The following is a 25270-nucleotide window of genomic DNA, read 5'->3' on the forward strand; positions in this document are numbered from 1 at the left end:
GTATGGATGCTTTTCACAGGTTGATCCACCTGAAACTTCTGAAAAACTGATGGAAGGTGAAATCTCAAGTGATCACCTTAGCAATAGCCTTTCAAGTTTTTTGGAAAATGAGAAACTCACATCTTTTGGAAGCTCAGAAGATTCCACTGGTAAGTGTATTTATAGCTCTGGGTAGTTGAGTCTAGAATTCTGGCTCAATGGTATTGTGTACTGAAGGTATTGTTTTACTGAAGTATTTAATAGAGGATTATGCTTGATCAGAAACTAGTATTAGGAATATTAAAGAAAACTTTTCACTGGGCAACTAGCTGTTTTAAAATTATAATAGGAGTAGGTGGCTATGGGATTTGTCAGAGAAGATCACATTTGGAAGTTCAATCTAAAATAAACGTCCATCCTCAGTTACTGTGAATCAAAAATACAGGTAGAAATGTGGGCATTGGTTTAATAAAGTGGTAACGCTAGCTACAGTTTCAGTTTGGGTTAATAGAGAGAAACTCCTGTGGTAAAAAACATGTACATGCACTTAGAATTAACTTTTACTTGAGCTTCAGTTCAGCTCTCTTTAGATGCCACACATGCAGGTGACACCCAAGTTGAAAGTCTAGTTTATGCTCAGGGATAAAAGTGAGAGCTTGAGTTCTGTGTATCTAAACAAGAGTTTTGAAATTTCTCTGCCCTTTCAGTGGCTGCTGCTGAAGGACAAACATGCTCTTCTTTATTAATGCACTTGACTTTGCACATAACCTGAAGGATGACAGGGTATGTTCTCAGATGCGCCAAGAATGAGGAGGGCAGAGTGATAAATAGGTTTACTGCTGTCTTGAGATCAAGCAGCCCTGAATTCAAGTAGAGTTACTGGGAGTTAAAATGCTAGTGTATAGTCATCTTGTTTTGCTGTATGTCACTAGTCATGGAGCAAGACAATTACATGTTTCTGTGACACAATTATTTTTAACTGAAACCCAGGATATTTCTGCTCTGACTGTATGAGTGTGTTGTGAGACTCAGTGTATTAAAAATTATGGAGTTGCTTCAATAGTATGTCAGGTGATATAAAATGTCTGTGAAAGGTGCATAGGATATTTCCTTCTCTTTCAATAGATGATGACATTGATGATGAAGAGTTCTTTGATAACCAACTAGAAGCCTACTTTGAGCAGTTGATGCAACCAGAAATGGCAAGAGGAGACACTGACATACAGAAACTCTCAGAATGCTGTACAGCACTGAAGCTTTCTGAAAATGGCTCACTTCAAGTAGGTTTAAAGTAAAGTTCAAAGCTCAGCATGCACAGTGGCAATTAACAAACCCAAATACTGTCCAACAGGTAACACATACAGCAAAGGATTATTTTTAATTTTGAAGTTAGCAAATACAGGTCTAAACCAGAAACAAAGCTGTTTGAATGAGCTTCTGACTTTCAGTTCCCTCTGCAAGGTTTTCCCTGGGGAGGGGAACAAAATAAAAAAAAAGGAAAGAAAAGGAAAGAATCTAGGGAGCTATTTTTGTATTTATTTTCCTCTTCCTTGGCGTGCAGAGCTAGCAGCTGATTCATCTGCTTGTTACAGTAGGTCTTGCTGTTTATGAGAGAGGGTGGAATTAGGCAAGTAGCTGGCTGTCCTAACAGACATTAGTCAGGAAGGTTTGCAGCAAAGCTGAAGAGTTTCCTGTTATGGTGTCTTATTTATTCAAAGGTCTTCCACCCCTGTCTAACTTTGCTCCTCACATTCCTCTGTCCTGTGCATAGCTTTCTCCTTTCTCCTGTTAAGCAGCTCTGGTAGAGGTCTTTGTGCAGTCAATTCTGTTGTTTGATCTTGCAAAGAGGGGAAAAAAATCCTAAACCCTCAGACAGGATTTCTGTCCCTTCTGTGGGATGATGGAGACTTGCCTCAGAGAAATCCTGTAATTAACATAGCACTAGAAGTCTTGCCTTAAGATGGACTTTTTCTGCTGGACTATGTAATACTGCATTTCTTGATCCTTATTAGAAAAGTAGAAATTGTTTTTGGAATTTTGGATTGTTTGTGCTTGTCTGAATTTAGTGTATCTCTGAGGCATTCTCTTGAATGCTTTAAAGTATGATTGTTTCATGTACACCTTGCTTTCCCTCTAAGCTTCCTCTAAGTGATGGATTTTAGTGTCAGAGATGATAAAATGTTTGTAGATAAGCATTTGGGATCCTTCCAAGTCCACTAGGGGAAATTATATCATTGGTAACTAAGCAGAAGCCTCTATGGCTACCATTGGTTTGTGATGGCATCATTTTCATTTTGGTTACCAGCTTCTGAGTGCAGAGAATTTTTGGTGAAAGATAAATCTCCATAAAAAAGCTTATACTCATAAAATGCTTGCTTTATCCTGTCCCACCCAGCTCCAGTAATTTGGTCAGCTAAACTGAAACTAAGGCTGTCTTTTAACCTCATTTGTTACTTGTAATATCCAGGAGATGGGTCTATTGTCTGTATAGGAATTGCTTAATTTTAGCGTGATGGTTCTGTGACAAAACTACTTTCACTAGTTCACCTTGTTGCTATTCCTTATTAGAGTTACAATTTTTAACTGTAGCTGATTCTGTTTTATTTTCTGTTTCTATAACTATTAAGGTTACATGCTGGCCCTTCTGTGATACAACTAGTTTATATGATCTTTTTGGTCACTGGTTTATTACTTTGCATAGCAAGGTCCAAGGTTTTATTGAGTATATAGCATCATAGAGACTCCTTTTTCCAGGAGAGTAAATAATGCTCTTTAATTGGTCAGTGTGTCAGCTTGACCAGAATGGGGAAGTGTGATTGACTTAGTTAAATCAACTGTAGCTTTTGAAATTTCCAAAAATTCCCAACTGACATCAGAGTTCCCAAGCTGTGGGAAGTGATATGTTAACCTTGTAAAAGTAGTCTGGTTGCTGATCTGTGGCTATATGTGAAGAAATGAATAGGTGGTTGTTGAAGAGTGAGAATAACGCAGTTCTACTCTCTAATCTCAGGTCTTCTCTGTTTGCGCCAGATGTCCCTGCTTCCTGGCCATTGTGGCCATGGCAGTGGGGTAGGTACAAGAGGTATTGAGTAGAATTCGGAGTCATCAACCAGAAGAGGAGGAGGAGTAGCATGGTGCCCTTGTTAAAGGGAATGAAAGGATGTGATAGGAGTAAGAAGAGATCTTCATCTTCTTGCTATGTGTGCTCTTGGAGGCAGATATATGCACGGATTGGCATAGCTGGGAGCTGTTGTCCTTGGTGGTGGTGCTAGCAGCTAGACATGCCTCTGGCAGTGGCACCTGAGCAAACAAATGATGATAATCTCTTTTCTAGAGAGTTTTTTTAACATTGTAAAAACAACTGTAGTGTAACTTTTTTTCCTTATATTTGTTCTCGTGTGACTTAAAGGAGAACTTTCAGGTTCCTGACACTTACCAGGCTATGACAAGAGTAGACTCTGGAAATGCTAGTGATGAAGATTCTCAAAATCAAGGGATAACTGGATGTCCTGTACAAAGAGAAATGCTGCCCAAAGCAGTACGGCAACTGGTATGTGATGGAAACTGTCATTTGAATTTCTGTTTGTCATACAGAGTAAGATTGTAGTAGAAGATTGTGTTTGAGAACTCGTTAGAGGTTGAACTAACAACCTTTCTTTTAAAAAATTAATAATACCACCTTGGTTTTATATATGTATATTTTATATATATTTTTTAGAAATATTTTTCAAACAGTTAACTTGGACTATTTTATACCTACAACTGTTAGCATAAACAGTTAACAACTGCACTTCTGACACTTCTCAAATGATCATTGTTTTCGAAGAATTCCGTGACTCCTGGAGATGTGCTAGAACCCCGTGCTGCTGCTGAGTTGCAATTAGATTCACTTTATCTTCAGTGCAAGGACAGTCATAAAGCCGATGTCTCAGATGTCCTTCCAAAGCAAGAAATACAGTCCTCTCAGTGTCAGGCTGCTGCTTCTGATGCTGAAGTACTACACACATCAAGAGGATTTTTGGGGCACTATACCACTCCTGAGGTTCCTAGTGCAAAAGCACCTCAGACAGATGCAACTGAATGTGAAGTTGGTCTTCCTGATACTTACCTGTCTCCAACTGCAGACAGCTGTGAGAACATAAGTTTAGCTACAGCAGACAAAGGTTGGTTGTTTTAGATATCTACTTAAAATCTATATAATTGTGACCAGACTTCATTGCATAGAAGAAGAAGAAATAAAACCCTAAGCTATGCATTTTTCTTTAGTTGTGCAAGATGGTAGTAAAAACTAATGGAGCCTGAAAATTTTGACTTGTTTTTATTTAAAAAATACTGACTGTTTTATATTGCACTTAACTGTTGTTATTCATTTGATGATGGAACTAGTTTAAGTTTGCAGTTGCAGCAACTTGAGCTATGTGTTTTGTTGTTGTTCTTTTTAACTTGGTGCTGACTTCTGGCAAGTGAATGCCTTAATCTAAACTTAAGACTTTGCCATATTTCTTTTAATTGTAATCCACAATGTGGCATTTGCTGTATCTTTCAGATGATGTACCACACAGCATTGTCTATCAAAATGAAGAAGGCAAATGGGTGACTGATCTTGCGTATTACACTTCATTTGTTGAAGAACAAGAGTTAAATCTGTCTGAAGATGATAAAGTAAATGAGGAGTTCATTACTGGATGTATGTGATCTTTTTCCTTTTTAGTTAGTTGTTGTTATGTGTAATAGTGTTAAGTAAACTTTATTTTTTTCACTTCTACAAATCAGTATTTGGTGTTCCAAAGCCTCCAGGCTTTAGGTACTACAAGTTATTTGAAAGCTGATGTTGATAGTTGATATCATCATTAGTTATGGTTTATAGCTTCCTTCCAAGTTTCCTACTCTTCCCATGTTCCCGTGTTTTGTTTTGTTTCAAAAAGCATTCTAACATGTGTCACTGGTGCCTATTGTATGAGCAAAAGTAAATCCTGTAGCTGTCATTTCCACAATTTTTCCTTTGGACTTTAATCATTGTTATCCTTTCAAGAAGAGAAAACAATAGTCATTCTGTCTTCCGTGATGTTTACAAGACAGGAAATAATTGTAAATAAGAAATTACTACAAAATCAACTAGAATGTGAAAAGAGCTGCTGAATTCACTAGCTGGTGGTTTTTTGAGAAGCCCTTGGGAATGTCTTGATGCTGAAAAATGGTACTGAAAAATGTTGGAGCTTATAAAGAGGCTTTATGGGACTCAACTTCTCACAAATTCCAGGCCTTTTTGAACCTCTGTTTACTTAAAAGTTGCGTATTTTCCTTAAGCTATCTCGGACTGATCTTCATGAGGCTGTATGTCATACAGGCTTGGATAATATGTGCGTAGTGCTGTAAACAAATCAATTCCTTAGCACCAGAATATCATCTGGTCATCTGTTTTACTAGACAGATTCAAGCAGTGTGTGTGACAGTATTTCCCGTAGACTCTGCTAGTTCCTGAAGTTGATATATATATATGGATAGGCTAATGTAATCTAAAGACATCCACAGTCCGCTCAAGGTTCTTCTTTCTTTCAAAGAGAATGCTGTATATGTTGCTGTATAGAGTTGTTTATTTTGAATGAGTAAGCACCCAGGGTTGATGGGTTGAAATGTTTTTCGGCACTGTAGTGGTTTTCTGCTGGAACAAGCAAATGTGATCCAAGTTGGTAGAAACTTCCCTATCTACCATGTCAGTAAAGCAGAGCTCCTCCATTATTTTTCAAAAGCCAGGATCTGGCAGACACTTGCCAGCATCTCAGGCTCAGGTTGTTAAGTAATTAGAATATTTGACTGTTGTAAATTTTTCTAAGACTGTTTAGCTTGTTCCAACCTGGTGGGTTTTAAAAGCAGTTCTGCTTTTGAGCTGATTGACTTACCTCTTCACACGGTAGGAGATATGTGCTTCCAGACTCAGTGTGGTTAGCATTTTTCTGGCTGCTAGTTTGCCTGTCTGTCTGCAATGCTCAAGTGTGATGCTTGACAGCTGAGAGATTTTATTTGTAGGGACAGAAAGGAAATGTTACATCTGATGCTTCTGAGTCTCGTTTATGACATGTCTGTCTCTGTCAGCAAACTGTGCGCACAGTGTGTTCTTGTATAGAATAGTGCAGGATTGCTCACTTGACAGTTTGGTGCTTCAGGAAGTCTTCAGAGAGCTGTATGGCTTACACAAGTTTAAGTAAGAACTGATACTGACTTTAGAGTTCAACTGGATATAGCAATGTGTTATTGATAGTGCTAGGTTTACTTTAAGAAATGCAGTTGGATTGCTCATTAAAGATGTATTCCAACTCTGTGTCTTTCCTCAGAGCGTGCATTGCGACTTCCCGTAAGTAATTTTGTGGACAACAGCTGTATTATTGTCCATTCTTGACTTGCTCCTCCATTTGCCCTGTGCCCTCTATGGCTAGGGATACTGTGTGTATAAGGCCACATATTTCATAAGTTTTGATGAGCTTAATGATCCATTAACATTGAAATAAGGTGGTAGAGCAGTATCTCTTGATCAGTTTTTCACATAATTTTGGCAAAGAGATTTTTAAGTGTTCATTGTTCTGTAAATGGTGTTTGAATTTAAAAGGAGTATTGATTTATTTGGCCTGTTAATTTGCACAGGTATTTCATGAACTGGTACAAACCAGTCTTTCTTTTGCTCCAATTCACAGGTACCACCTTCATGAAAATTCCAAAATTGAATGTAGTAAAAGTTTCTTTGGAAGTAGCCATGTGATGGTCAATTGTAGCTTGTATAGGTAGCATAATTTATGAAAAGTTATAGTTTGGTTTGGAGTTAAGGCTGTAGGATACTTTCTTTATATGCCACTAAGTTAGTTAGCTAAATGATTTTACTTTGGCTCCTAAAGATCCAGGGAGTACTCTTTCAAAACTAATTTCATATGAACATTTTTAACCATAATGGGATGGAATAACTCCTTTTGTGTCCTAAACTGTCTCAGACATAGAATTAGATATTGCAATATCTGTCCCTCAAAGTATAGTTTAATGATGCAAAATAATAATGACAGCACGTAACAACTTATGCCTTATTTTAATACATGTTCTCTTGTGCTTTAAGCTGAAGCAGCTGCTATGATTGCACAAGACGAGGAAGAATTTGAGAAAGCACACAAACTTGTGCAGGTAACTAATGATCTCGGTGTAAACAGAGTAGTTCTCTAATTTCTGTGTAAGTTACAACTTCTGAAATCTCTTTGTCTGCAGGGGGGAAAAGGAGACATTCTAAATGCATCCGAATTAGCAGATGCTTCATGGAAATCGGCCAATAGCTGCATTCTGCTGAGAAATTCTGATCTTGATAAAGATGCCAGTTATTTACGATTGTCTTTGGGGGAGTTCTTTGGTCAGAGATCTGAAGCTCTTGGTTGTCTTGGTGGAGGCAGTGATGTGAAACGGGTATGTATCTTAATATTAAGACACAATGAAAGGACAAGAACAACAACAGTTAGCACTACTTTGGTTTTGTTTAGTTTTTTATATATTGTAAGTAATTCTTTCTGAGAAATACTTTTCTAAGTTCACTTGCAAAGGAAATTCTTTATGTGTGACAGGTCTGGGTTGACTTTTCTTTCCTACTTGGAACTTCTGATGTGAAGAGCTGGCTGGTGTTATTGATGTATCTTGATCTTTACCAATTGGTCAGAGTGACAGTACCACATACACAAGGTGCACATTGGAGGTCCAAGCAAATGATCCACTTAATAGTTGAATGAAATGCTGCTCAGATGGGTATTTGAACAGTGAGGGTATCTTTGAATGGCTATTGATAGTTGATGTGCTGTTTAGGCAAACACCCAACTTCAGTAAATATATAATCATCTAGTCTCTTAACTTACTGATATACTTCTGTATGCTTCTTGCATCTGTTTGATACCTGTCTCTTTTCTGCTGTTGATAAACAGTATATCATCTGCGTTGCAGACAAGAAAACAAAAAGTGAGGAAGTGTGTACATTGGGAGGAAGAAGTCAAACATGCATGTGTAATTCAGTCGTGTCCTGGTGAATTCGTAGAGTGGACGTGTTCTGTCCTGGCGCATTCAGAGGCCGAGTGGCAGAGCATGCCTCCAGGCAGACACGATGAGAACATATCTACTTTCTTTTGTCTGACTGGCATAAATAAGTTAGTTTATGTATATATTAGAAGTGTATGTATTTGAATTAGGCATTGGCAGTGCTAAGAGGCACATGTTATTTCTTAGTGGTGTGATAGCCAAACTCCAACTGTGGCTGAAACTGCTTTGCAAGCCCACTGAGCCTGTTTATTAATGATTAAATTTACTCATGTTGTATTCCTGGATAATTTTTTTTTCCCACAGCCATCTTTTGGTTACTATATTACATCTCCGAAAAAAAGGCAACCTGTTGCTTTGCTAAGGCAGTCTGATTCATCAGGAGGTGACTTCGGCCGAGAGATTTCACAATTGTCTGAGGTGTTTCAAGGTAATTGAAGAGCAGAACGGTCAGCCCTAGATTTTGGTTATAACAGTAGTTAAAAATTACCTGTATATAGCTATTAAAGACTATGAAGAGTAATGTGTGATAGAAAGACTCTGGTTTTCATTCACCAAATATCTTTTTTGCTGTGAGCACCTCCCCCACCCCTTCCCCCAGAAAAACACAGGACCTAATCAAGTATCAAGTACTACCCTGAATTATCTTGGATATTTTAGCATTTCTAGACACTGGATAAATACTAGAATGTCTTGTAATAATTTAAAGTCTGTTCAGAGTTTTTCTGTTGAAAAAGCTGTATCAATGTGATACCAAAACCTAACCACCACTACCACCAAAAAAAACCCCCCGAAAAACCCCTCAAACCCAAAAACCCAAACAAACAAACCACCCAGAAAATTGGTTTGTTTGCTCATATAGATATAGAGGATATAGGGAAAGAAAGAAAACAATTTGGGTTGTAACCGCGTGTCCTGGGTTCAGCTTAAACCACGACACTGAGCTGACAGTGTGTGCATAAACATAGTCTACTTTTTTCCTGTCATCTTTAAAAAACAATAAAAAGTTAAACTATCACGATAGCTGCTTATCTTAAAGTAATGATTTAGGAGATTCCTCCAAAATTGTATATGCACAGGTCACAGCATGTATTTTGGTGTGTATATATGCCTATCAACTTAGTATGTTGTGTTTAGGAAAGGATGGGTGCATTTTAAAGCATCTCTTCTGCTTTTGATAGAATGGTGGCAATATCAATCTTTGTGAGCCTGCTTGTACAGTCAGTCCAGTGGCTTAAATACTTCATTGCATTAGTGAAAAATATTCATCAGGCTTTTATAGAGCACACTTTTAAACAGCTTTACAGCTATAATTTTCCTGATGCTGAGAGCTTGCAAATATTATAAAGGGTCTCTTTATTATTATTATTTTTAAAAAATGTTAGTGTGCTTAAATTCACTAGACAACAATCTGGACTTTTGTCAAAGAATACCAGGAGTTCATTGAGTTCATGACCTCTGTTTGGTTAAATTATAGTTATAATTGTTGCTTTGAATAATAGAAAAATACCCTAATGTGCTCTTCAGTATTTTATGTAAATGCTAGAGAAGGTAGGTATTTGGGTCACTTTGTGGCCAAGATATTAATAGTTACTGCCATCTGATTTTAAGTAGTACTGGCAAAAATATTCTTTATCAGGATTACCAGTAGAAATTCCTGCTTAAGGAGCAGCAGGTAGAGAGGAAGCTGAGAGGTCAGCAACTTGAGAAGGGTGTTACTTGAAATACAAAATATGTCTAAACCCCAAATATCTGCCATAGGAACAGAAGTAAAGGGGGGGGGGGAATGAAAGAAACAAACAAACTCAAACAACTTCCTTCCCACCCCCCCAAACCAAATCCAAACTAAAAGTGTTTGTTGTTTCATACTTATTTCTCACCCATCAGAGGATCTTTAAAAGTTGGTTTTAGCATTCTAGGGAGTCTAGATGTTTTCCTTCAAGCAGGAGCTCATTGGTTAAAATGGTAGCTTCTAGATCTCATATAAGCAATAATTCCTAGTTGGGGTTTGATCTCCGAATCAGGAAGATTATTTGTGGTTTTCTGTTTGTCCTAAACATAATCCTTCAAAATCACCAGTCCATTGCTACCTGTCTCAGTCAAACACTGTTTCTAGCATAAGGAAATTGGCTTTATTCAGATTTAACTCTTGTAGTTAACTACTGGAGTTTGGTCTATGTTCATATTATCTTGTAAACACCATTTTATGAAAGTGTTTGTTTAGCTTATGCTAATGTGGTAAACTACTTGAAAATAAAATTTGAAGAGCGTGAGCATGATATTCATAATGCCGTTAACTTTGTGACTTGAATGTAAACTTTGAGTACTGTACAGGAAACAATTGGTGCTTGCAGCATTTCGATTTGTGCCTTTACAGCAACTCTTTTTTCTATAGAGCATTAAGGGAGTGTGCGTATCCCCAGAATGCAGGTGTTTAGACAATTTCCTTACTGTAAATTAATTCCCTGTCTTTTTCTTTGTTCTTAGATGACTTAGAAACACAAGCAAAAGAACATGAGAATTCTACCAGCTGTGAGGGTGCATGGCATAAGATGGATACTGCAGCTGAAATACGTAAGAACATCAATACAGAAGCTGCTACCAAAAACAGAGCAAAGGTATTTCTTGTATTTTTCTATTAAGTGCAACTATGAGCTTGAACAAAATCCAAATAACTCCAGTTATTATTGTTTCTTTGAATGTAGCTAAATTTAGACTTTCATATCAGCTCATTGCTTTTTATATTGATCGGGTTCTCTGGGAAGATAGTGTGTATTTGGTCATGGTAAATTCTCTACTGTTTGTTCTGGTGGGATTTTACTCCCAGTTCTTCCAACTCAATTAAAACACTTTAGGATTTTAAAAGTTTTACAGGAACTAAGGCTTCTGAGCACTCAATCTTTGTTTCATCTTTAAAAAAACCCAAACAAATTTGTGAAGTAGACTTAAAAAATCACAACAATGAGAATTATGAGAACAGTGAGAACACTGCCTATTGCAGTGTTCCTTTTTGCCAGGTGATTAAAAATGTGACAACTAGAAATGTTAATATAGTGCCATGTACCAAAATGCAAAATAATTAAAATAAACAAAATGCAGAAAACAGAACTCTAAAGAAAAAAGATCTCTTAATTTGGTGCTTAACTCATTTTGATTTGTTGTAGGAAGGAATTCAGAAAGACAAGTTTGAAGACAGTCAATCTAATCATTCTGACTCTGTTCTAAGTATTAGCACGATTGCATCTGCTATTGCTAATGCTTCCTCCAGTGCTGATCCTTCCCAGCTAGCTGCAATGATGATGGCGCTCTCCAATAAAAATAAAAGAACATGTTTTGTTACTGGAATTGTAAAAGAGACAGAACTCCCTGCTAATCAGGCATTATCCAGCAATGCGGACAATAGTGCATTTGATATGGAAAAATACCTCAAAAAAACAGATGAGGTTGGACATGAAAGTGAGTGCGAGAGTATTGTAAAACATGAAGCGTCTGATACGTTTTTACTAGGTAAAGATAAAAATAAGGATATTCCTGCAGAAGACTTCATAATTAATCATAGCAAGCAGCAAGAAACAGAGAAGCAATTTCTGCATTATTTTAATGAAGAAAATGATACTCAGAATTTCTCTAGTCTGTCTGGTGTTCCCAGCCATGAAGATGTGACTGCGAAGAGGGTTACGTATTCAGAAAAGTCATCAGATTTAGCAAACAGCAAACACTTACAGGCAATGAATACTGATCTTAGATTAGATACGCTCAATACCCAAACCTCACCTACTGGAAATGAAGCACAGACATGTTCAGTTCCTTCAGCAGCAAAAATGGAAGTGGCACAGAGAAGTCCACTTCCTTACCAGACTGACAATCTCACTAGTAGATATTGTATCAGGGAAGGCGCAGAAATAGTAGATCAAGCAAAAAGTGCTGTTCTTGGATCACGTAGCGATTTGGAGGAGAGAAGTGCAGGAAATACTCTGTCACTCAGCAACGTAAAACCTGCCAAGCCATCTAGAAAATATGTCTCGGTAAGTCCTACAAAAGCAATGCCTATGCAGAAATTGAACAGCGATGAAGAGAAGCAAAATGCAAACATAGAGAAGAGAAACAAAGATGCCAGTATTGCTTGCAATGGGAATGCTAAACATGTAACTTTTGAGAAGCTCTCCCCAACTTCTCAGAATAGTACTGGTAAGTAAACTTATATAAACGTAACCAGTTGTTAAAAAGGCTTTTCTTGATGGTAGACTTCTTCCCTGTGCTTAAATAAACACCGTTATTAAATTCTTTTTATTTACCAGAACATAAACCTCTTCTACCTGAATGTGACTTGCAGCCTCTGGAGGATGAGCAGTATACCTTCCGACCTTCAACTTCACCGCTCATTCACTCTTCTCCTAGCGAGACTTCGGGAACAGCATTTTCAGGGTAAATTCCTTGGTACAGGTTATGGGAATTAATGCTTCACAAGGATTTTTGAGGGATCAGGTTTTAGTTTGAATGTTGTCCTTGATCTCAGTTTATAGAAGGTCTTTATTAGGCTGACACTTCATTCTTAGACTAAGCTTTCTGTTTGCTTTTATTATGTGTATGGGGAAGCAGCCTTAAGCAGTTGTTAACTTTTTATTTTCCTCGCGGGCCTCATGAGGCACGGATGCTGTATGGGAACATTGCTGCTTCTGTTTAGGATTATTCAGTATTGCAAGAATACAAAATACTCAGCCTCTTAGATACGTTGGATACTTAAACCTTTGTGTTGATACAGCTATAAAATTCCATACTCATTAGTTGTTCTAGTGTAATTTATCTATTGCAGATAAAGCTATTTGGTTGGGGGTTATGCTGTTAATTGTAACAAAACTTGATGCTGTATAGATCAACGAAGATGTGCTTTTTAAGGTTATAAGTATTTCACTCAGTTTGTTTCTCTGATTCATACCACTGCTTGTGGTATGAATTGTGGTATGGTTGTGAGAGAGGATGGGTAGGAATATTTGAATTGCTTTTGACCACTTCATTTTTTGAAATGGCCACTAGTGCCTAAGATCTAAGGCTTTCTTAGTGACTGAAAGGGCAATATTACTTAAATGAGCTCCCATAACAGTAAGGGTTACATAAATGATAAGATTACAACTAAGTTGATTATGTAGCTCTAAACATATAAACATGGCCAGTAACCACTGACGGTATACATTCTTCTAAGAAGAGGCAACTGATTTCTTTGCCTTAACTTTTAAGTTCGCTGTTTGATATTTAGCTATGGTTAGTGTTGTACATGCTATTAGATTTACGGGCTGTCTGGCATTTCTCAGAAGTTAAAATGGGCAGAATGACAAAGGGGTGAGAGATCCTGCGTTTTCAGGTGTGTGAAATTAAGAGAATCTCAGCAGTGAATAGGAAATAGTAATGTATGATGCCTGGGATACTGAATGATTTCATTTGGCAGTCTTCCATCTAGTTAGATACGAATATATTGATTCACTTTTTTAGTAAGTTGTGTTGTTTCTGTGACCTCAGCATCTGAGTTGAGCTGTGGATTTCTGGTGCTTTGCCTTATGGATTTATGCCCAATGAAAATGAGTTTATGTACATCAAAGCGAGAATTTGTAAAGGTTAATTGAGAGCTGATTTCTTATTTGTACTGACTGTACTAAACAGAATGGCTGAGGAAGTTGACTTTTAGAATATTATAACTAATGTGTAGCACTGATTTTCTTGGGGGCGGTGTTAGGGATACATTCTAATACTGACATACTTTGTATCTGTTTTTCAGGTCTGAAACTGACGTTACTAGCCAGTCATGTTATCAGGAATCTTCTTGCAAAGAGAGTGTACTACTACCTCAGTCGTTTTACTCAAGTCCTAGCATGAGCAGATTGACCTATGTCTCTGCATCTGACAGTACCCTTAAGAACACAGCTATAATACATAATCCGGAGACGTACTGGGTAAGAAAATCTTGAACTGTAAATACATATTAATTCCCCTACTTTAAAACAAACAAACAAGACAGCACCTCCCTCTCACCTCTGAACCAAACCCTTAAATGGTCAAAATAATTTGATATTAGAAAAGCTGTAAGGGTTCATAACAGTTTAGGACATGCTGTGCATAGGAAGAATGTGTTCTGCTTCCCTCCTACTCCTAACTATTTTAGAGATGTAAATTCTGAAATAGATTGTGTTAAATGCACAAACTCTAATGAGTATAAACATAGTAAAACATTAAAAGAACTGCTAACTTCTGAAAAAAGTTAGACTTAGCAGGGGTTTTTTTTCCTTTTCATTTTTTCCTCAATTTCTTGTTAAGTCATTCTGTTCTTGGAGTGCATTACAGCATTCCAGTAGTAGTTTGCAGGATCTGTATCTGTTTTCATCACTCCATTTCTGCTCAGCTTCAGCTATTAGGAGAATATTTTTCCTGCTATTTTGTCTTGAGAAATGTTTATAAGTACGCATTTTAGATTTAACTTATTTTTTCAGGACTGAAGCTATCATTTTCTACCTCTGACAGTCATTCCGACTGTTCTTACTGCTTTAGCAAAGAGTGTACTCTAAGAGTGAAACTTTTGTTCAGACTTGCAATATTGTGCTGATTAAGATAATTGGCATTCTTTTATCTAAATCCATGGGCTCCTTGGAATCTGGAATCTTTCTGTTATGCCTCTGCCCTTCCAAACTGTATTGAAATGTGGATGGAACTTAAAAACAGAAATGCTATCTACTATTCTTTTGTTATTGTTTTTTACTTTGCAAAGGGTGGGGCTTTTCAGGACTGGTGGTTAATGAAAGCTTAGTGAAGCCTTCTCTTCCACCTAAAGGAAGCACCAGTAGCAATGTTCCTTCATGCTGAAGGCATCAGGAAGAAGGAAGCATGTGTTCTGGCCTATAGCCCATTTTGTTCTAGGTCTGGTTGCACAGGGAATATCTTTTTCATCCTGATGTTTCCAAGGGGAACCACAGCCCAGTCAGGAGGAACCCAAGGGCCAATTTAAGTGGGTATTTGCTTGCAGTCTTTGCTGGTGTAGCATCAGCTCTTGGGTCTGTTTCGTGTTTGAAATGCATATGGTTCTAGGTTCCTGTCATCTCATAGAAATGGGTTACTCTTGATGTGCTAGTATAACTGTCTGCATACTAGTTTGCCCCTCTGTCTTGAAAAGATGTTTTGAGTAGTCTTTTTTCCCCAGAGTATTTTAACAAGGAGATCCTCAAGTACTTTGCTGAAGTTTTACATTTGTGTTATGAGTACATTGGTAAGTCCCACTTAGAACACAACAGTATTAATTTATTCCTTTGGATTAGTGATCTTTTATGCTGAGAGAGAGTCTGAGAGATCTTAATCTCATTTGTACTTGTTAAGAGCCACTTTCATGTCCCTTGCCTGAAGCTTCTTACAGGCAAGACTGTATTGGTGTTATGTTCAGATCTGAATACTTACTGTAGTACAATCTGTTTAACCAGTGGTGCACTCTCTCTTTAACAGTAGGGTCAGGTTGTCAAAGGTGCAGGATTTTTAAGGGGTTTTTTTTGGTATTTCTTGTTTGGTTGATTTGGCCTGGTGAGCCTCCTTACCTCAAGCAGTGCCCTGAATGACTTTTGTAAAGGATTGTAACTCACAGCTTATTTTTCTACGACAATCCAAACAGCTACTTTATTTTTCTTTCCCTTTCTTTCACATGCCTTTCCCTGCCTTCCAGGTCCTATTTACTTGAGCTGAACAGTTGCTTCGTACTGCAGATACTCTTCATCCTTTTGTGTAGCTCTCTTGTTCCTTTGCCAGAGTTCTCTAGGTACACCTGTCCTGAGCTGATGTCTGATTGCTTTGGTATGATACTGCCTAGTTTTGGGTTTGGAAACATTCAAAATTATTTTGAAACTGCATTTTTGAAAATGGAATCTGTGGTCTGGATGTACTTCACAAGAAAAAAATTAACTTATGTGGCACATCCAAAGAACACTTAGTTTTTCGGATTGATAAGGGGAGATATCTGGAGTTCTATCCACTGTGTTGTGAAGACTGCCATGTGTGATGCCAGCTGTGGGAAGGTGGTTCTCCCGTGGTCAGTCCTCCACTGATTAGTGCCAATGCTATTGTTAGTAGCTATGAACAGTGTGGGAGAGGGTATATCACTTCTGCTCTTGATAGTTACCCTAATAAGAAGTTCCTTGAAACTCATTGAGTGTATGCATATTTATGATCTTTTTCTCTTGGTTTAATTTCCAAGTACAAGACCCCCATGACCCTGGGACTGAGAGGAATTGAGAATGGGGGTGAGGTGTGCTCATTTCACTTACACCATGCATACCTGCCAAAATGGGAGCTCTCTGGGCTTGAATGATTTCTTTGTGTGAATGCACAAAAGAGAGTCTTTGTGTCAGTGCATATTCATGCATCTCAAATGAATCCTTTTTTATTAGTGACTTAGTTCAGGGACATTCAGTTTTTCCTTAAAAGCTGGCAAATAATGTCTGTAGAGGTTTTGTTTGTTTTTTCCCTTAAAAAAATCTATCTGCTAAGATGTTACTGTAACTCTGTTTCTAGGTTCTTAGCTTTTACTAAGAACCCAAAGTATAGATTTGATACCTAATCACATCAGCTTTTTATTAGTGGACTCTTAATACTTGGAAATTCTCATTTCTTGTTAGAAATTTGGACGTTAGTAAGCACCTTTGCATTCAAGAAAGTCATAAAGAATATGGAGAGAAATAATCTATACTGCACTTGGATGCTGCTATTTAGGACTGATTCATGCATTATAAATGTGAAAATCTTCCTGGTATTGGATCCAAACACAATAAATAAGACAACTCACTGCAGGTCTCTGTTTTTTAGACAATAATATCTGTGAACCTGGCAGTGAGTTTAGGAATCTGCTTCATTTGTGTTCAGGGGTTTTTTGGGTTGGTTTTTTTTTTTTCCCCAGTATAATCACTTTCCCACAAAATGGCTTTATAAAATCATAGGAAGTCGAGTATTTTTGGCCCTGTGGAAACTTATAATTGGTGGTAACTTCAGAGAGCAGAGCATTCTTACGGTATTAGTGCCTAGTGTGGTGGGTTGACCCTAGCTGATGGCTCACTCAGCCCCCCACAGAGGGATGGAGGAGAGAATTGGAAGGGCAGAAGGGTGGGGAACTTGTGGGTTGAGATATAGATGTTTTAATAAGTTAAGAGGTTGGGGGGGGAGGAGTGATGCAAAACCGATCTCTTGCTACCAGCAAGAGACCGGTGCCCAGCCAATCTCCAAGGAACAGTTACTTTGGAAAAATCTTCTCCCCAGTTTTATTGCTGAGGATATTACATGATATGGATTCTCTCTTTGGTCAGCTGTCCTGACTGTGTCTTTTCCTTACCTCTTGCCCACTGCCAGCCTACTCTCCGAAGTGACAGAGTGAGAAATGGAGAAGGCCTGGACATGGTACAAGTACTGCTCGGTGATAGCTAAACCACTGGTGTGTTAGCAATGTTGTTTTGGTCACAGATCTGAAAATACAGCACTATAGGGGCTGCTGTGAAGAAAACTAACTCGATCCCAGCCAGACCCAGTACACCTAGCTAGAACGTGGCTTCAGATAGCAAACAGGTTGAAGTTGCGGGTTTTCTTTTTCAAGGTGAGGAGCCACAGATGTTACAAAAGCAAAACTTCAAACAAAACTTTACAAGCTTGATTAATTATATTTGGTGGCAATACAGGCGTTAAGGTCTGTCATCTTTTATGTACCCTACTTGCTTTTCTGAACTTTTTACTGCTGCGTATTTGTTTACTAGGGTGAAAATGCTGGTGAACTGAGCACGACAATAATTCGAGCAAGCCCAACTCTTTCGCAGGAACAGACAAATGAAAATCTAGAAGACCGTGTGTGTCAAAGAAATAGAAAAGAAGCACTGCTTAATACTGACCAGAAATCAGAAGAAAATGAAATTGCAGGTCTTCAGAGAAAACTTGATGATATACTGGGTCAAGAACTGTCCAAAGAAGGTTTTTCCAAGAATGAAAAGCAGCTCACATCTATTCCTTCAAATGCAGCAGCAAATCATAAAGAGCTAGACCATGTTAAATCAGCTTTACCAAGTAAATTCTGCATCTTTCAGCCACTTTCTGTTAATTTTGATGCACAAGAAGTATGGCAGGATCAAACAAGCAGAGCACAGAGACAAGGATTACCATCCTTGAATACATTACCCGTATATCCTGGATTAAGCACGTATATGCCATTCAGTCAAAACTCAGCTGGTGAACAACATGTTCCAATTTCAAGCTTTAAATCCCATGTCACTACTTCTGAGAGTCAAGCTTCTGTTCCCACATTGCTTACAGGACATTCTCTTGCAGCGACTCCATTTGCACAACAGCACCTGGGAAATATACCATCTGCTGGAAATACAGTTTTGTCTCAGTTTCATGGCTGCAGCTCTGGAGGTTTTGGTCTTCCAGCAGGGCTTCCTTGTTCTGGTATCCCAGCAGGACATGTTGAGAATCCAGTTATGGTAGGAATTCCTTTAGGTCCAAATATTGCTCCTGGCTCTCTGGGCGCAGCTTCACTTTGTAATCCACACCCTACTTCCTGGAACAAGAATGTCTTCAATCTAAACTCATGTACTGGACAACCTCTTGGAACTGGTAGAAGTGAATGGGAGTTGACAAAGTCACCCGGTAAGTGTGGTTTTTAGGGTGTGTTTAAAATACAGCTGTAGGCAAGAATGGCGATAGTGATTATGCTAATATTTTGGTAAATAAAATCAAAATGACTACCAAGTGTAACCACAATTATTCTTAATGCAAGCTTTGTTATTTTAAAAAAGGTATTACGAATTTTCCTTATTTAATAATGTTTTCTGAATTCACGGTCTATTCTAGTCCCTCTAACTGTTTTAAAAGCAAATTTGGATAATATGAAAGAATTTCAGTATTCTTCATTCAGCATTCAGTGGTTTTGTGTTCGCTTAAAGGAACTCTTTTATGGGAAGAAGAGAGATCCTAGCTGCAGCTCATGCTAGGCAAGACAAGTCATGCTCTGGAAATTCAGTTGTATTTTATGTGGGAAGTAGATGACATTTCAGTCTCCAGCCTAACTTGATATTAGCAGTCAGTTAAGCCAAAACATCAGAGGAGAGTGGAGAGCTTAAAATGTTCTTTGGTTCTGAAGGGGAAAGACCAGCTTGCAAGTGCCTTCTGTGCTTTCTGGTATTTCTCTGTATCTTGACTTAGCTCTAAACCTAAGCAATGCAAATTAGGGTTTTGGTTTAAAGACTTCATTGAACCTATGATATAGTTTTTTGCTAATTTTTTTTTTTCTGGCTAATTCTTGCAGACAAAATGACAAACTCCTCTGAAAGAATTATTTTGAATATTTTAGAAATATTAAAAATATTAAAAATAGAAATTTAGTAAATTATTTGAAGCAGGATTTCTTTTTGGTAATAACTGTTGAAGATTTTTACTTCAGTAAAAATCTAATGTAAGAGTACTTGGTATTTTCTATATCAAAAAATGCCTGAACACCTTTTTAGGTAATAGTTATACTCCGCTAAAAAAAGATTTTCCTTTTTGGTCGGTGTAAATGCTTCAAAATTGTTATAATATTCATATTCACGTTTTCCTGAGTTGGGCTAGTACTGATTAAATTGTGAACACTGAGTGTTTTATATAAGGGGGGGGGGTGTGTGTGTGTGTGTATATATATATATATATATATATATATACACACACACATACACACTTTGTGGCTTAGTGTCTGCATGGGATGTGATATTTCCATAAGTGTTTTTGCTCACAACAGTAGAACTCCAAGTAAGATGCAAATTAGAAACAATTGAAATTCTGAGTATCATCAGGCTCGTTGAAAACATTCTTATGAAAATTGTAGGAGTCAAACATTGCCTTGCCATAATGAGGCATTCCTTAAATGAGTTTATAAACTGGACATGGTGGTGGCCTTGAGTGCTGATTTGCTTCTGGGTACTTGGAACTAATAGAAGCGTGTTTTCTTCCAAAGGACGTGTAAAAGTACCAGAAGAATTGAAGTTCCCTAATGCCTGTTGTGTAGGAATTGCATCACAGACTGTTCTTAGCATTTATAATCCAACTGAACGGTGGTTGCAGGTCGGCATTGGAATATTTAGTGTTTCAGTTAATGGGGAAAAGGTAAGAGATTTTTTTTAATAAAGCTATAGGAATAGTGCTATAATCTTACCATTGTCCTGGTTTCAGCTGGGACAGAGTTAATTTTCTTTCTAGTAGCCAGTAAAGTGCTTTGTTTTGGCTTTAGTCTGAGTATAATGTTGATAACACATCAATGTCGCAGTCTGTCTCTCCTGCTTGAAGATTACTTACTAATATGTTCACAACATAAACTTTGAGAAATCTGCACTAGGATTTACTATTGACTTCCATCCACTGACCTTCCTGTTACTCCTGCACCGTTCCTCTTCATCCCATCTTTGTTGGCAGAAAGCACCAAGTAGAATTGGCTTTGTTAATTTAGTTTGTTTGTTTATTTTGGTGCTGCTCTTTCTCAAAAATCAGGGATTTATGTATGAATTAATTTTCAACTATAATAAATTCTGTAATCCCAGTGTTAATCTTTCACTAGATGCTGGAAAGAAACCCCAGCTGACTTATCTAAATCTTTAAATTAAAAGAAAATGCCTACGGCTGAGTGGGATGGCAGTGGGACATGAATATGAAGATGCAATAATTAATATTGAGCAAAAAAGTATATGAAATGTCTGTGCTGAGCCGTGTTGACAGATAAATGGTATTTTGAAAGAAGCTATCATCTGGCAAGAGACCTGTTGAAAATGACAGAGATTTTGTTTTTCAGATGGATCCTGTGAAATATCAATGTCTGGTTTTCAAGAACAAAACCATCGTAGGACCCTATTCTACCAATGATGTGAAAATACTTTTCTTACCTTGTCATTCGGGGATCTTTCAGTGTATTCTCAATGTTTCATCTTGGCCAGTTTCTGCAGATGCCGAGACAATTGTTCAGGCAGAAGCTTTGGCAAGTAGGGTAGTGCTGACAGCAGTTGCTGAAAATCCTCATTTGGAAGTAAGTATCTGCTTAGTGTGTGGGGGGGGTGTGTGTGTGTGTTGTTTTTGGGGGTTTTGTTTGGTTTTTGGTTTTGGGTTTTTTTTTGTGTTGGTTTTTGTTGTGCTTTTATTTGTTAATTTTCTGAATACTTTAGTGGCACTGGCAAAGAATAGGAATGCAAGGTTGTTCCTTAAAGGATCCTGGAATTTCTTATGTTTGGAGTGGGAGAGAATATAGGAGAATGTTTATGAGACGTTTATAACCATCTAGTAAGTTTTAGTTGTAGAAAGGCACCTAGCTGGAAATGAAGGATTCTGTCTGAAAAGAATAATTTACTTTTCCATTATTAAAAGAATGGATGAGAGCTTAAACATCTAATGCTTTCTAAGTATCTGCTTTGTTGGGTACCATCGGGCATTAAAATGTAACAATCTCCATTTATTTCCAGTTGTAAGGATTTCTTCATTTTTTACATCAAGTAGCCTTTGTCTTGCTTTATTATTATTGGCCACTTATGATTCTACAGAATATTTTCTTATTTTGGACTAATTGGAAATTAAAAGTAAGTGGATGTATAAAATGCTTTTCCTTGCATCTTATGAAGGACAACCAGCTGGGAGATACTGTGACATAAAGAATTAAACCAGGCTTTATGTAGTCCTAAATCTAAGAGTATGGACAGACAGAAATGGATTTGATGGTACTTTTGGAGGTGCCTGAAGAAATTACATGATAGTCTGTGGTGTCATTGATTGAAGTAAAATTTTCAGTCATTAACCTCAGCTAACTTATTTTAATTCCTTTTTTTCTTGGAATTTTATGAATACTTTAATGACTTTCTACTTTAAAGTAGTCTGTTAACTTGCTTTGGGCTAAGTAGATGCTGTAAAGTAATGATATTCTAGTTGAATACACATGAATGGATGTAATTTTTAATGCTTCTTCCATAAATTTTAATTTAATTTTAATGCCTTTTTCATACGTAGTTTGGCAAAATCCATCATTCTTCATGTTCTTCATGATGTAGTTCATTCAAGCTTGCTTCATATTTAAATTAAATTAAACCTCTAAAGCTCTATCTCTGCATGTTTTAACATATTCCTGAGATTAGAAAAAGTACCAAATAAAAGCTGTATTTTGCTGCACATCATGACACTCAGGTGTTCATATGCTAACAAAAATTAACTCCTGCTTAGTTAAAATGTTATTGTAGCAAGTTGAAAGTGAAAAAAATAACTAAAACTGACATTTCATGTTTGCCATCAAGAATCATAGTTTACACTTATTTCTGTTTTAAATTAGCCAAAATAATTTGATTGTGTACTGGATTTTAGTGGATAAATATTGCACTAAGACTGGCTTAATTGATTGAGGCAAAATATGTGGCAGGTGGCAGATTGCATCTAACCCCTTTTGATATCAAAGTAAACATGATTCTTAGATTCCTCCTACCCCTGGTAGGAGGTGTGTATTGTGTATGGGTATATAACATGAAGAGGATGGAATCCTTCCTTTGCTGGTGCTTTTGTGTAGTAGTGTATTTTGGAGGTTTTCCTTCCTTATCAGTTCTACTTTGCCTTAAAACCAGGTGGAAACAGGAAAAAAAGATTATCTGGATTTTGGTGACTTGAATTCTGGCAGTTGGAAGGCTCTTCCACTAAAACTTATCAACAAAACCCATGCTTTTGTGCCAATTAGGCTTATTATTAATGCAGTAAGTACATAATCTTCTTATAAGTGAAAGTTAACTTCTTGTGATACTGAATTTTAATAACCAAAACACTTTGTTATATGTCATTAAGAAATATAGTTTGGACACTATGTGTAAGATTCCTAAGAAATCTTTGAATAGTCAGGAAACGAATTGTTTTGTAGGGTGGTAGTTTGATTCTGCTATATATTAGGACCATCAAAAATGCTTCTGGATAGGTGTGGTGGTTTGTGGGGGGGTTTGTTTTGTTTGTTTTGGGGTTTATTTTGTCTATTTTTTACAGCCTAGCTGTGGACTGCTGCCTTTGTGTTGCCTGATTTGATAGCACAGGGCAGTAGATAGCAGAAGGATCGTGTTGCCTAAGCCTTCCCTCTGAGAAGTTGGAGATGTACTCTGCTGTTCAAGTAGAACAGCTGGCTGCTCAAACAAGCAGCCAAACTTGCTTCCTTTCAAGTTTAACATATTCTCTCTTCTTCTGCAGGAGCAAGAGCAGGACTCTTAACTGTCTGCTTTGTCTCCCACTAGACAATAATAGGCTGTATTGTAGGCTACAGTATGTTCCTCTCTTCATTTCTGTGGCAATGCAGATTTCAGGTGTTTGGCTAGGCTGGCTGCCGTTTTGTGCTGTGGGAAGAGCTGGTCTGGTTTCCTTATGTGGGGGGACAAAGAAAAGACTGGTCTTTTGTGAAGATGGATCAGGTCATCTTCGTGACTAGTGAGAGCTGGTCTTGAACAGATTGTTTTTTCCAAACTACTTAAATTGTTCTAAATTTGCTTTGCGTTTCTTGGCTTAGTCAACGTTATTGTTAGTGACAATAAGAGATTTAATGCTCTAATACGTTATTTCTTTGACAGAATGCAGTAGCTTGGCGTTGCTTCACATTTTCCAAGGAACCAGTTAAACCTTTGAATGAAAAATCACTCCAAATGGATGCAGTTTCTCAGATAGCAGCTCCATCAGTTGTAAATCATGTGATACATGCAAGCTACGATGGGCAAGTGAGTAGTGTGTAATTGGCTGATTCTTCCTGTTACTTGCTGTCTGAAGTGATGGTTCTGAATATCTGAGTTTACAGTAGTGATTTTTGGGGCGTCTGCTCATTTGAGCAGTATAGCTTTGTTGCTAGGTTTGGGTTTGGTTTTTTGGGGTTTTTTTTAGTTATTTTTTTTTCCTCCTTCAGTAATTTTCTCCCTCCCATAAGACGAGTCAACCAATTTCTTTTTCAGGATCCTGAAGCTTTAACAGTTTGGGTTCTGTTCCATGCACCTAAGAAACAAACTTCTTGTTCAGGTATAGGAATTTGATTTTCTTTTCAACTGAAACAAATATGAATTTTAATGTATGCATGTGTTAGAATTACAGAAACAGGCTGGAAACTTGAAATTAAATGGTCCATCTTCGGTTTGTGTGTCTAATATTTTGGGCATTGCATTCAGTTCTAGTAACTGACAGAGGCAGAATAGTTCTATGTCTTAATCTTTTAGATGTTAACAGGGGTATTTAGTATCAAACTGTACAAAATGGTTATCTACTGCAGGATGTGTGGAGTTTGCTTTACTACTTTTGCTGAGAGGTTAAATCATCACTTAAGAAAAGGTATTGGTTGCAAAATAAATAAGAAATTTAAAGAAACCTCTTGAGTTTTTCTGGCTTCCTAAATAGTAAATAGTACGTACATCAACTAATTTGGCTAGTATGTTAAGATTTTGTTTTGTTTTGATTTGTTTTCTTTATGGACAACTTCAGCCACATTTAGCAGAAAGATAAAACTCTTAAATAAGATCTTGTGAGACTTTATTTGAAAGCAAAAAAAGCTAATTGCCAGGGTAATGGGAGAGCTGCTGTTAATATCACCACAATGTTAATATCTTAAGATTGGAGAGTAGCTTAAGTGAGACACGCAGCCATAGGAATGGCCTTTGTTGCTAGCAGATTTGCTTGCTTTTGTTACTCATGGAATTCTTCCTAGATTCCTTGAGTCCAGCGGATGAGTTCTTGGCAAGAGTTGATGTGGAAGTGGATAGTCCAGGACCTAGCAGTGTGATTAAAAGTATTCCTCTTCGAGCAAGAGCTGGAATAGCAAGGATACATGCTCCAAAAGACTTACAGGTTTGCATGTATTAACAATACATGTTTCAATAATGGTTTGCCTTTCCTAGTCCACTTCTATTGTAAGGTTTGGTTTTATTATATATGTACATATACATACACACTTCTTTTTCCAGACAATACACCTGTCTACTAGTGTGGGTTCAACAGCCAAACAGCAGCTGCCATTGAAGAATGCTGGAAACATTGATGTATATTTGAAAGTTAAGGTAGGTTGGCTTCTCTCTTGTGAAATCATGAGTTTTGTGCCGTTACTGTTGTATTGAAACTAGTGCTGAGCCTTGGGATCCTAGCTCAATTGCATGGTTTGACAAAGGGTTTACAGGTTTACATAAAGGGATTGAAAGATAGTGAAGAGATTAGCTCACATTATTGGAAAAAGCAT

General features: G+C 37.4%; 1 protein-coding gene across 4 annotated transcripts in view; it reads left to right on the forward strand.

Annotated features, from left to right (window-relative positions):
- The window catches only part of CEP192 (centrosomal protein 192), a 65380-nt gene that overhangs the window by 7170 nt on the left and 32940 nt on the right, over positions 1–25270 (forward strand). For all 4 annotated transcript variants that reach the window (XM_030496786.1, XM_030496810.2, XM_030496801.2 and 1 more), the window contains 20 exons: positions 20–149; positions 1105–1259; positions 3389–3529; positions 3806–4142; positions 4526–4666; positions 7079–7143; positions 7225–7416; positions 8338–8461; positions 10519–10649; positions 11196–12219; positions 12330–12456; positions 13802–13976; positions 17796–18681; positions 20024–20172; positions 20852–21082; positions 22653–22778; positions 23631–23774; positions 24003–24066; positions 24746–24885; positions 25002–25094. In XM_030496786.1, the coding sequence (XP_030352646.1) occupies positions 20–149; positions 1105–1259; positions 3389–3529; positions 3806–4142; positions 4526–4666; positions 7079–7143; positions 7225–7416; positions 8338–8461; positions 10519–10649; positions 11196–12219; positions 12330–12456; positions 13802–13976; positions 17796–18681; positions 20024–20172; positions 20852–21082; positions 22653–22778; positions 23631–23774; positions 24003–24066; positions 24746–24885; positions 25002–25094 (4575 nt within the window). The remainder of the gene's footprint in view (positions 1–19; positions 150–1104; positions 1260–3388; positions 3530–3805; positions 4143–4525; positions 4667–7078; positions 7144–7224; positions 7417–8337; positions 8462–10518; positions 10650–11195; positions 12220–12329; positions 12457–13801; positions 13977–17795; positions 18682–20023; positions 20173–20851; positions 21083–22652; positions 22779–23630; positions 23775–24002; positions 24067–24745; positions 24886–25001; positions 25095–25270) is intronic.

The sequence above is a fragment of the Strigops habroptila genome, chromosome 1 (genome assembly GCF_004027225.2).
Source record: "Strigops habroptila isolate Jane chromosome 1, bStrHab1.2.pri, whole genome shotgun sequence".
NCBI classification, from domain to species: domain Eukaryota; kingdom Metazoa; phylum Chordata; class Aves; order Psittaciformes; family Psittacidae; genus Strigops; species Strigops habroptila.